Source organism: Galleria mellonella, unplaced genomic scaffold, assembly GCF_026898425.1.
Source record: "Galleria mellonella isolate WM207_F2 unplaced genomic scaffold, CSIRO_AGI_GalMel_v1 utg23, whole genome shotgun sequence".
Taxonomy (NCBI): Eukaryota; Metazoa; Arthropoda; class Insecta; order Lepidoptera; family Pyralidae; genus Galleria; species Galleria mellonella.
The window spans coordinates 686,842-698,561 of NW_026442045.1; the positions used below are offsets into that span (position 1 = coordinate 686,842).

The window sequence follows — 11,720 nt, forward strand, 5'->3', positions numbered from 1 at the left end:
CAAACAAATATTGTACTCGTGCCAAACCGGGGCGGGTCGCTAGTCTTTACATACAGTTATATTGTTTTTCAAAAACACTGATAAAAAACAACATTTTGTAGTACAATTATTTTTTTTGTATTTATATTATTATTATTTTTTTTTTTATTATTTTATAACAAATCCTTAAAGCTACTAATTACACAATTATATCACGTCCTTAAGGATTATATTTTTAATTAGTTATGTAAATTTTGTTGCACGAAGATATCACACTTAAAATACACAAATTCTTCACTTCACAAAAATTAAAAATTGACGCTACGTGATCGTTCAAGACAATTCTTGCAAGGATTAGTAGCCAGCATCGCCTTCATTTCTGCAACCTTCTTCTTCAAATAAGTTACTTTTAGTGACAAACGAAGTTCCCGCATTTTTCTTCTATCTCTGCTCTGTTTTGCAGCTAAATTGTTTCTTTGCCGCTGTATACGATATGCTTCGTCGGCTGCTTCATTTGTCTGAACAGTTCTTTTCATTTTAGGGTTTTGCCCTATCAGCATTCCACCATTTCTTTCCGCCATTACTCTGAGGGCGTCTTTTTCAAATTCTATGTATTCTGGATCATCTGACAATAACTCCGAGTCGCATCTTCGTAGTTCTAGTAATTCTGGCGATGTTGACACAGAATTCGTTGATATGTGAGAATAGTCCACTAAATAATAACTATGTCCAGTTTGTTTCCTTGGAACAACATGTTGCACTACGGGAACAGGATCAGGAAAACGATACCCCTTGCACGCAAAATCCATGTGATTAAATGATGTGGCATCAGTGGAAGATGGTTTTTCTAACACTGCCGGAATTATTTCATTATTTCTCGTTTTACTCAAATCAAGAGGACAGTCTTCAATATATGGTGTCCACAGCGCCATGTCGAAATTATTGCTTAAAAGAAGTATGGTGTAAAATAGATACTCCAACTGTAAGCGTTGAACTACGACTAATGACCGTATTTTATGCCCCAGTATCCCGTCTTTTACAGTAGGCGGGGTTTGTTAAGAATATGGAAGGGGAACATTATTCCGGGGCGACGAAATACAAAAAGGGTGTAGGTACCTGTTATCTTCCAGTCAAAAACATTTACGATGATGTTTGTCAAGTGTTTATTATACCTACATATATATAAATTAAAAAATATTTTACTCTTATAAAATTTGTAAGGAATGATAGAGCGAATTAAACATTGATTTTCTTATCGTGTGTAAGTACCATGTAATAAAATTATGAAACAAATTATTAAATCAACTTTTAAAAACTTTTGTAACTTTAGACTCTTTTTAGAATTCTATTTCGCTATTATTTAAACTTCTTATTTAAATTTATTTCTCTGCTGTATATTTTTTCAGAAGTTAAAGATTTATTATGGCATATATTATTAATATGGTGTTGTTTTATTTAAACTATTTTATTAATTTATAACAAGTGAAATCAGAAACCGCAGGAGAACATTTTATTTTAAAGAGTGAGCAACACAGATTAAATAGAATATGTCAAAAGTCTTGAACAACTATTAATCTATGTTAAACGTCAGAACAAAATAGTAGGCGGCAAATTTAAATATTACAACATATGGCTTTATCCCTTACCTTTAATTATAAATTTTATGTAGCTATAATAAACAGTTAATAAACATCATCGTAAACGTTTTTGACTGGAAGATAACAGGTACCTCCACCCTTCTTGTATTTCATCGCCCCGGAATAAAATTCCCCTTCCATATTCTTAACAAACCCTGCCTACTATCAAGGATGGGATACTGGGGCATACAATACGTTCTTTAGTCGTTATTCAACACTTTCGGTAGTAGAACCTTACTTTACACCTTACTTCTTTTGAACAATAATTTCGACATGGCGCTGTGGACACCATATATTCAAGAATGTGCTCTTGATTTGAGCAAAACGAGAATTAATGAAATAATTCCGGCAGCATTAGAAAGTCCATGTTCCCTAGTCTCACATCACCTAATTACATGAATTTTGCGAGTAAAGGGTATACTGCTCTCGTAGTGCAACATGTTGTTCCAAGGAACCAAACTGGATATGATGAATATTCAGGAAGCTATTCTCACATACCGGCGAATTCAGCGTCGACATCGCCAGAATTACTAGAACTACAGGAATGCGAACCGGGGTCATTGTCAGATGATCCAGAATACACAGAATTTGAAAAAGACGCCCTCAGAGTAATTGCGGAAAGAAATGGTGGAATGCTGATAGGGCATAACCCTAAAATGAAAAGAACTATTCAAACAAATGAAGCAGCCGATGAAGCATATCGTATACAGCGACAACGAAACAATTTTGCAGCGAAACAGAGCAGAGATAGAAGAAAAATGCGAGAACTTCGTTTGTCACTACAAACAACTTATTTGAAGAAGAAGGTCACGGAATTGAATGCGATGCTGGCTACTAATCTTTGCAAGAATTGTCTTGAACTATCACGTAGCGTCAATTTTTAATTATTGTGAAGTGAAGAATTTATGTATTTTAAGTGCGATATCTTCATGTAACAAAATTTAAATAATTAATTAAAAATATAATTCTTAAGGACGTGATATAATTGTGAAATTAGTAGCTTTAATGATTTGTTATAAAATAAATATTAATAATTTAAATACAAAAAAAATTGTGCTACAAAATGTTTTATTACCAATGATTTTGAAAAACAATATAAACTGACTGATAATTTAAACTCGTAATTGTCCAGATTATAGTATAAGCAGACAATATATTCAATTTCTAATATTTCTGCGATATTTTTATAGCTGTATGTAAAGACTAGCGACCCGCCCCGGTTTGGCACGAGTGCAACATTTGTTTGTGTAACTGTTAAACTGTTCCACATATTTTAGTAAGGCTGGTATTTTGGCATGTGTAAAAGTACTGCACCAATATTCTCTAATATTTTAAAATGAACAGCCTATTCTGCAATTTTCATGTGCGCGTGTTTATATAGTTCCTCCTGCGCCCTTCACCTCCGTGCCTCGTCTACTATTCTCGCATGGCCTCCTATTCTCACTAGCGCCTGCGATAACGCAATAATTTTATGGGCTTATTGTTTTTATTTCGCATTCTCATCTAATCAACTACATCAATGAAAATACTTTTAAAAATAAACTTTATCTTCATGAAATTTCCATTTTGATTTACCTAGGTATTTGTTATGTGTAAAGTATACGTCAAACCTGCACTAAACTTATTCTTGAAGTACATATGTATTTCACTTTTAACGTAAAAGACATTTTTGGCTAAAATACAAAACATAGATATTTGGTTTCGCGGACTCTTTTGTAAAGCTAAATGTAATGTATATTTTTGCTATAGATTTTATCCCTTTATTTCAAAATGTTCAGACACGCCATATAGAATTTCTGCCGACTTCAATCACACTCGTGATTAATTATTGAAAATATATATTTACTGAATTAAAAAGTAACCTATAGCACTCGGGGATAATATACCCTTATTTTATATCGGATCAGTAGTATCGGAGGTGATCCTGAAAATCCAAACTCACATATATTTAGAGCAGAAAAAGTTTTTCTTCCTTTTAATATCTTTTTCTTTCAGTTGATACAGTACCCAATTTCCTTTCTTTTGTACCATATCCACTGCACTCAGACGTAATAATATATATTGTTGTGTAATATTGAAGGCTGCTGTTCATTCTCTTTCAGGTACTCTTAAATTTTACTTGTAAATTTTAACCATTTTTTACACGTGCATAGTGACGGCGTGTATTCTTTGTAACCTTCTACTTATAAAGGATAACTTTCCGCTAAATTAAAAAAAAATGAAGAAGCTTAACATTGCGGGAAGGAAATAAGATTTTACCAGTACGTTTTTTTTACACTCAAGCTAAACGTTTATTATTACGTGTTCTAGATTATGCTTACCAAAGCATTCTATACATTGGAAATCAAGTTCGACATAATTCTAATAGAATTAACTACACCATTTGTTAAAAATCTATAAAGTTATACTTGTGTACCTAATAATACAAACAAATAATAGTGTGATATTATATTGCAGTCATAAAACCGAAATCAAAATGAGTCTTGTATTTTTCATAACATGTTCTGTTTATGCTGACAAAAAGTCACGTATAAAAACTAGTAAATAATGTTTGTTAGCGATATATTTCACCGTCAAATGGGTATATAAGATGATATATGCGAATAAATAGGTATTGTCATCTATGTTTTAAATCTGCTTTTTATAATATGTAATAATAAATCTTATAATAAATATCGCTTGCTTCAACGCACATCATTCTTAGTTATGGTGTAGCTCTAGAAAATCTAGTTACAATACATATTTAGCACTGTAACGTACCCTTTAGAATTTTTTGCGAAACCCCTTTCCTGTAGACCGCGATTATTGTTCTTGAGAATTAAAGAAGGGCAACAAAAAATATTTGTAACATGACACCCCTGTCTCCAGTCTACGAATACCGTTATTCGCACTTTTCTGCGTGTCAATTTCAACTCACATATACCATGTTTACAAATATTTTTAGCTTAATTATATATATTTTTACTTTTAAATAGTAATTCTCGATTAATATTGTAAATGTGAAAGTGAATTTGTCTATTATTATTCAGTATACAATATTATATATTTCCTGTATATTTGCTTAACTGCGTAACGTTTTCGCTCACATTTATTCTTTTTTTTTTTTGCGCCGAATAATTATTACTATAATACTCTAGGCTCCGAGCAGTGATCTATTATTTTAAATTTGTCTAAAGATGCCTCGGGTAGGTATGAAATTAAATTTAATACATTTCTTTTTGTTTATTCTCCAGATTCGTACTCCTTTTTAAGTCGCGGTAGTATCTAGTGTATCACTGAGCTACGATGCTCACAAATTTAATTCTTGAACGTTGTACTTATCTTACTACTACATAATATTCTAAGATTAGAATCAATATTATAAGTTGTATAGAAAATTCGTAAACTTTCATAGATATCTAAGATACAAACAAATATGAATAGAAAGAGGTTACTTCGCATACGCAGTAGGTAGTTGCGACTTTTTTCAATCTACTGATAAAGTTATGGTAACTATTATTACACAACACTATTACTACAAGATATTTTCGCACAAATATGATTAATTTATTTATTTGTTACCATATCTTTACAGGATATATCCCAATTTGACAAGTTACAACAAATAACATCGGTTTAGATTTTATAATAACAAATAGTAAACATGGAATGTTTACTATTTGTTTGCCCTTGAGAGTTTTGTCAAAAAACTTATAAAAAGAGCAATAACTCTATCCGAAATATTATTTAATATGTCCTGCAAATAGTCATAGCGAAGCTAAAGCATTTCTGAGAACAAACAATACCTACACCCGTAGCTTCAACTCTTTTCCATTGTCGCCCTGTATATTAGTTTCTATTAAATATTCCTTTGTAACAAGAGATACTTACAAAGAGAAAATATTTTGCATCTGTGTCCGTCGTCTGCGGACAATGCCCACTATTAACAGATTATAACTCGCAAAAAGAGCAGGTATGGTTGCTTGTCATAAACGCATAAGGCATAAGCGGTTAGAATCCGCTTGCTTGCCACCTTTGTGGTATAAAAAAAAAACGCTATAAAAATTATGTAATTAAAACATTAGCTAACAAATATTACCTACTAAAGTTTCATAACTATTTCGTTAGTTTGCAAAACAATAATAAATGTTTAGTAAAAAATAATAATCATTTCCCTCAAAAAACAAACACGTCTGTTTTATTAACAAGACAGTACTACAGATTAGTCAATAGTACAAGATGATATCGAAAGTTACTAAATTTAACATCCAAATTAAATCTTAAGTAAGGAATAAAATGGGAATAAGATATTTCGATTAGAAAGAAAAAATATTTAAAGAGATCCATACGAAAAATATATAGTGGATTTGAAAACTTTGAAGTCGGTTGAAAAGAAATCTAAACTGTACAATTACATCCATCTGTTATATTTTGTATTAATTACAGAAATAATAAGTTAATTAGATACAAAAAAAGTCTAGGTGCATTTTTAATTGATGTTTTATATATAATCTTCCTCCTTTATCGCTCCCAAACTGTCTCCTCTGCCTTCTCGTCAGAGTATTGGATTGACCGTGCACCGCGCAAAATGTACGAGTATGTACGTGATGTTTTCCAAAAATTACAGAGTTAAAAACTACGTTGTATTTGTCGTTTTAGATGTGAAATACAATAAAGAACTAAAGGTGTTACTGAAATTATTTGAAGTATGTTATATTTTAACATTTTATCATTTATTAATATATTGGTATTAAAATAACTTTAAATTGTATTATGTATGCATTTCACTTTTGATTTATCTCTGCTATCTCACAATGATATAATGCACTTTTAAATGAGTGACAGATGGGATTGTGCTAATCAAAAAGACATTAGAAAATTTTTAAATATAATAAATCACCCATAAGACAAAACTATAATAGAAACTTTCATATGTATTAAATGTTTTTTTTTTTAATTGTACCGTTAATTTTTTGTTAGTAATGTGGGCTACCAGTCCCATTGCTAGCAATATACTCTATCAGGTCGACCTCCACGTGGTCATCCCTGGAAACCATCGTGCTGAATTCCAAATGTAATCATCACGATGGGCTGACCTGCCTTTTCATTCTCATCTATCGTCCCTTACTGGAGCCCCGCCAGCGTATACCGGTAGCACAGGCGCGGTTACCAATCCATTATCACTTATTAAAAAAAAGTTGGTGTTATTTACTCGTAGGTAGACATACAAAATAAAAAAGCTGAGTATTATGAAAGAGTCATTTATAATATTAGTAAGGTGATAAAGAACAGGATAGAAACTACTACTAAGCCTAAATAGGCGTGATAGTATTTCAAATTTTGTTAATTCATACAAATTTAGAAGAAAATATATACAAAAAAAATATTTTGTTCTTAAATTAATTTTAGTTATTTTTTGTGTTTTTTTTTTACTTAACATCTAAGTATTATAATACATTTTTAAAGTTTACCACTTAGTTTCGCGGCTGCATAAATAGGTAGGTCGGTATTATAAAAAATATTCATATTTATTGATTAGTGGACCTAATATATAACCCACTTACTAAATATGAGTAAGTATTGAGGAGTAATTAAAAATTAATATTAAATATAAAATTAGGCAAATCAATCCAATCCTCTGAAGCAAAGATAAGGGTGAAAAGAGTAGAAGATATAAGGCACTAGAGATATATTATATAAAATACACCTACAAAATTTAATTTAATTATTATTGTAATAAAAAACAATTAAGGTACTTGGGTCCAATATGGCCACCTTAAGGTTTGTTATCCTTCTCTTGTGGTAATAAAGATAAAACAAAAATAAATTTTAGCATTCATTCATGAAGAATGGCTATTTATCTTTACAACAAAGGCAAAAAATACAAAGACTTAATGATTAATAATAATTACAATAGTTTAGAAAAAAATAGAAATTGGCCATATTTCCGACGAGGGAGGTAAATATGCCCATGTATGTGGCCATATTTACTGTACGAATTTACTTGTTTAAAAAGCTTCCGAATAAATTAAAATATAAATTGATATTATATTTTAATAGAGCATTCGTTCATAATTTTCTTTGGGCGACATTCAGTACAAATAAAAAACTATCTTTAACAAGTAATATTAATTTAAAGATATAAAAATCAACAAGAGGAAGCGAAAGAGGTTTCTTTAAATCGAAGCATTTGGCGTTCCATTGTTTCTGCCTACCCTAATGGGAGACAGGCGTGACAGATATGTATGTATGTAAAAATCAACAATGAAATTCAAATGATAGTTTTCCTTAATTAAACTTAAAATACCTATAGGAAATTCAATAAAATTGTCAAAAATAAAACGCTTTTGAGATCTTTTGAGATCCATCATTTCCTAATTTCATTGACGCTTCTAACCAAATACCTCGAAGCCCTTTAGATTTAGAGCGTGCCATTTTCTAAAAAAAAAAAAAAAAGAAAGTGTCAGTAATTTAGTACCGTACATATGGCCAAACGGTAGCCATATTTACAGTCACACAATTTTTTTTATATTTTCATATTCACAAATGAAAAGTACACTATTACTCTGATAAATAAACAAAGAAATATCATAATACAATCTTCACACAATATAGTAATATGAATAACTATGATTCTAATTTGAAAAATAACAAAATATAGGACTATACTTACTTAATGTTTTTATAACCTCAACAACATGTTTCACTTCAATTGGAGACTTTGTACAAAAGTCGATTGCTTGAGTACCTCTGTCCCATTCGTGTTTCAACCGTGAAGCAATTGTGTTTGCATGACTGTGTTTCAGTTTGAAGGGTGGGATATGTCGTGAATTTACTGGGTACAGAGGAATAACATCTGAGTCCTCAGGAATGGCAACGCATGGGGGGTATCATGGGCGAAACAGTATACTTTGTTATGTCCATGGTACTGCTCATGTCTATAGGCGACGGTTACCACTTTCCATCAGGTGGGCCGTCAGCTTGTTTGCCATTCTAAGTTGTATAAAAAAAAAACTTTAATGGACGCTAGGCGCGTAGCAAGCGCGCGTGAGTGATGGCAGGTAACCCATCCGAATACATGCAAAACTAGCGACAATTTATTGCTTCGTTCAAGTTATTTCTTCTTTTTGTGTCTGGAATAATGACATGTGACCATATTTTCCGGCTGACCATTTTCGACCCAGGTATCTTCATGGGAAAAATGCTTTGTATTGTTTACTAAAAAAAAATATGAATAAATAAATTTCACTAATATTTGTTACCTAGGCCACTTAGAATGCAGATGACTCAAAACTCTTTCTTATGGGGGAGGCCTATGTTCAGCAGAGAACGGAAGGTATATATGAAGATAACAATGATGATGAATCATTTAGGCGTTGTGAGTTATAATCAGTTAATAATAGGTATTGTCCACAGTTACTCGTAACGGACACAAACGCAAAACATTTTTTCTTTGTAAGTATTATATCTCTTATAACAAAGAAGTAAATAATAAAACTAATACACAGGGCGACAATGGGTAACAGTTGAAACTACGGGTATACTGCCTGTTCAAAGAAACGCCGTAGGTAAATCATACTTGTGTTAAAATGTTTTAATTTGCAATAGGTAACTGATTAGAACTGGTACTTACTACGTGCGTAAATAACGTAAATATAAACAACGACTTTATATTTACGAGATTTTTAGTAACAAAATACAATTAACGAAATTATTGTTTATCGTGCATATTTTATTACGTATTATATTATACCCACGTATAGTTAAAGACCCAAAAAGAACACGTGACCCGAGAGGGTCATCCTGTTTTAAATGTCTTAAAATACTGTTATAGTTTTTCATACCAATATTTATAAGCACAGAAGTATATGAGTACACACATGTTTTAGGCTCCGCCTATATCTACACCTACCTGCGCTTGCGCAACACCGACTCAAATTGGCCACACCCACAAAGTGTCAGTGATTAAATAGGTATAAAATACCAATTTATATCTAGACATAAAATTATTTAATTTATAAGCTCGTCAAGTTCATTCTATAATTAACTAGCTAACTTCCTCGGACAACTATGGAAAGGGCAACATTAGGAATTTCCGCAGAAAAACTAACGTGACAGAAAATCTATAGATCCTGCAAACTGTCGTGCTCAAGGTTAATGGTCGACAATGGGCTGGCCGATAATCGATAAGAAAGAAACATTTCCGAATAACGACTCCGTACAAGCAAACTCCGTACAGACTAAAGATACAAAAGTAAATACGTGTAAGGCGACTCCTCGCGATATGACATGATAATAAAAAAAGCATTGCAGAAAGTCCCTGGATGAAATATTAAGGTAACTTACGTTCAACAGTGGTCGATAGATGGACGCTACCTAATAATGATAAAAAATTAAATAGTCTACCTAAATTACACGAATAGTCTAAGAGTAATGTAAATATAGGAAGCTGCAATAACTGTCATTATAGCGGACACTTTGTGGGGCGCAAAATCAACAACTGCATTTTATTAAATCCAGCTGTCTATATGCATAATGGAAATCAAACCTAGCATTTATAATCTTATAGACTATTTTGCTTTAATATCTTAACAACAGTCAATAATAATATTGGTTGTGATTGTTACGTTACCCGCCTGTCATTTGCGAAAACCCTTCCGCGTGGACCCGAATTATGTCCTACGGGAATTAAAAATTTAGGAAGATCAACAAAACAGTCCTGAAATTTATAAATGTTATAATATATGTAGGTACATACATGTAAAAAATTATTCATTATTGTATGTACTTTATATATGTGAAATATATAGTTTTACGTAAATTTATATTATTTTCACCCTCGAATATTTTATTGACTCCTTTCAGCTTCTCGTAGTTTGACTCTATGGACTGAATCCGTTATTTTTAGTACATTATATAAATAGTTTTTATATGTCCAATGTAAATTATGTAATAGCTACATACTATGAATATTTTACAACTATGACAATTTACAAATATAATCTTAATCTTAATCGATTATATATCTACTTCCATGAATTAAGTTAATACGTAATTAAAAGTATAATTGCTAGCAAATCAACTCCATTTACAATCTGTTCTCGCGTCAGTATCCATAGTTATCCCTAACAGGTACATCCAATATCCTCCCTCCGTACCCAACCAGTGTAATTGTTTCAGTGATTATCTCAATATCTGGATATTTAGTTTAACATAAGTATAATTTTTTCGTCAACTCACGAACATAGGTATCCTTTTACTATCCCTTTACATTAGAACAATTTTATCCACTTGTATTAACCTTTTAAATATTTTTCTTTTTATTGAATAGTAACTATCGTAAATCATACTAATTTATTTATTTATTAAACACTCGCTCGAATATTTAATAGAACATGACTTCGTTGAATCCCACACTAGACGAACCTGTATCGCGGAAGTTTATAAAGGCATTACCAAGACGCAATATTTTACATATATAAATCAACTAGCTTTCGCCCGCGGCTTCGCCCGCGTGGATCTTGGTTATCGCAATATGCAATTTTTGGAAATAACTCGATAGATTTATTTGGATAAGGATTAATACTGGAGTATGAAAATACCACCCAGACGGCGACCAGCGTGGTTATTCGTAATTTTAGAAAGTAAAGTGATTATTGTGACCTAACCGTAATAGTTAGACATATGCTATCGCGGACTTATTTGTAGATCTCAATGAGTACTTTAAAAACGTAGAACATTGTTTTTCATTATAAGCAACTATTTAGTCAGTGCGCGCAAGATAAGTGAATTTTATACAATTTTTCTTCCGACTTGCTCGACATTAATGGTCACAGTTCGATAAATATAATATATAGCCTATGGCACTCACATAGAATGTAGCTATCGATTGGTGAGAGAATTTTTGAAATCGGTCCAGTAGTTTCGGAGCCCATTCGTTACAAACTAAAAAACAAATGTTTCCTCTTTATAATATTAGTGTATATTATAGCGACCTGCCCCGGCTTCGCATGGGTGCAATGCTAAGCGCAAAAAATGCATTAATTTACGACATCACATTAGAAATCTCTAAAATTATCAGTGTTTCTCTGCTATATTATGCATAGTGGTCCCGCCCTCGCTTCG

The 11,720-nt window shown here is 31.8% G+C and overlaps 2 protein-coding genes across 2 annotated transcripts; one reads left to right on the forward strand and one right to left on the reverse strand.

Moving 5' to 3' along the window:
• Nucleotides 1–287: 287 nt before the first annotated feature.
• LOC113509528 (uncharacterized) lies at nt 288–911 on the reverse strand. The gene has a single exon (XM_026892864.2). It carries the CDS (start codon nt 909–911, stop codon nt 288–290), a length of 624 nt encoding a protein of 207 aa, XP_026748665.2.
• Nucleotides 912–1,889: 978 nt separating this feature from the next.
• On the forward strand, nt 1,890–2,500 carry LOC113509529 (uncharacterized). Its single transcript, XM_052894742.1, has 2 exons — nt 1,890–1,977; nt 2,031–2,500. The coding sequence occupies exons 1-2, from the start codon at nt 1,890–1,892 to the stop codon at nt 2,498–2,500; spliced, it is 558 nt and encodes a 185-aa protein (XP_052750702.1).
• The last annotated feature ends 9,220 nt before the right edge of the window (nt 2,501–11,720 follow it).

What these genes read in the sequence shown, in the direction of transcription:
- LOC113509528 (XM_026892864.2), bottom strand. Translation starts at nt 911, where the DNA reads ATGGCGCTGTGGACACCATATATTGAAGACTGTCCTCTTGATTTGAGT.
- LOC113509529 (XM_052894742.1), top strand. Translation starts at nt 1,890, where the DNA reads ATGGCGCTGTGGACACCATATATTCAAGAATGTGCTCTTGATTTGAGC. An exon ending in AATTCCGGCAGCATTAGAAA is followed by an intron (nt 1,978 to 2,030) that starts GTCCATGTTCCC and finishes TTGCGAGTAAAG; the next exon opens with GGTATACTGCTCTCGTAGTG.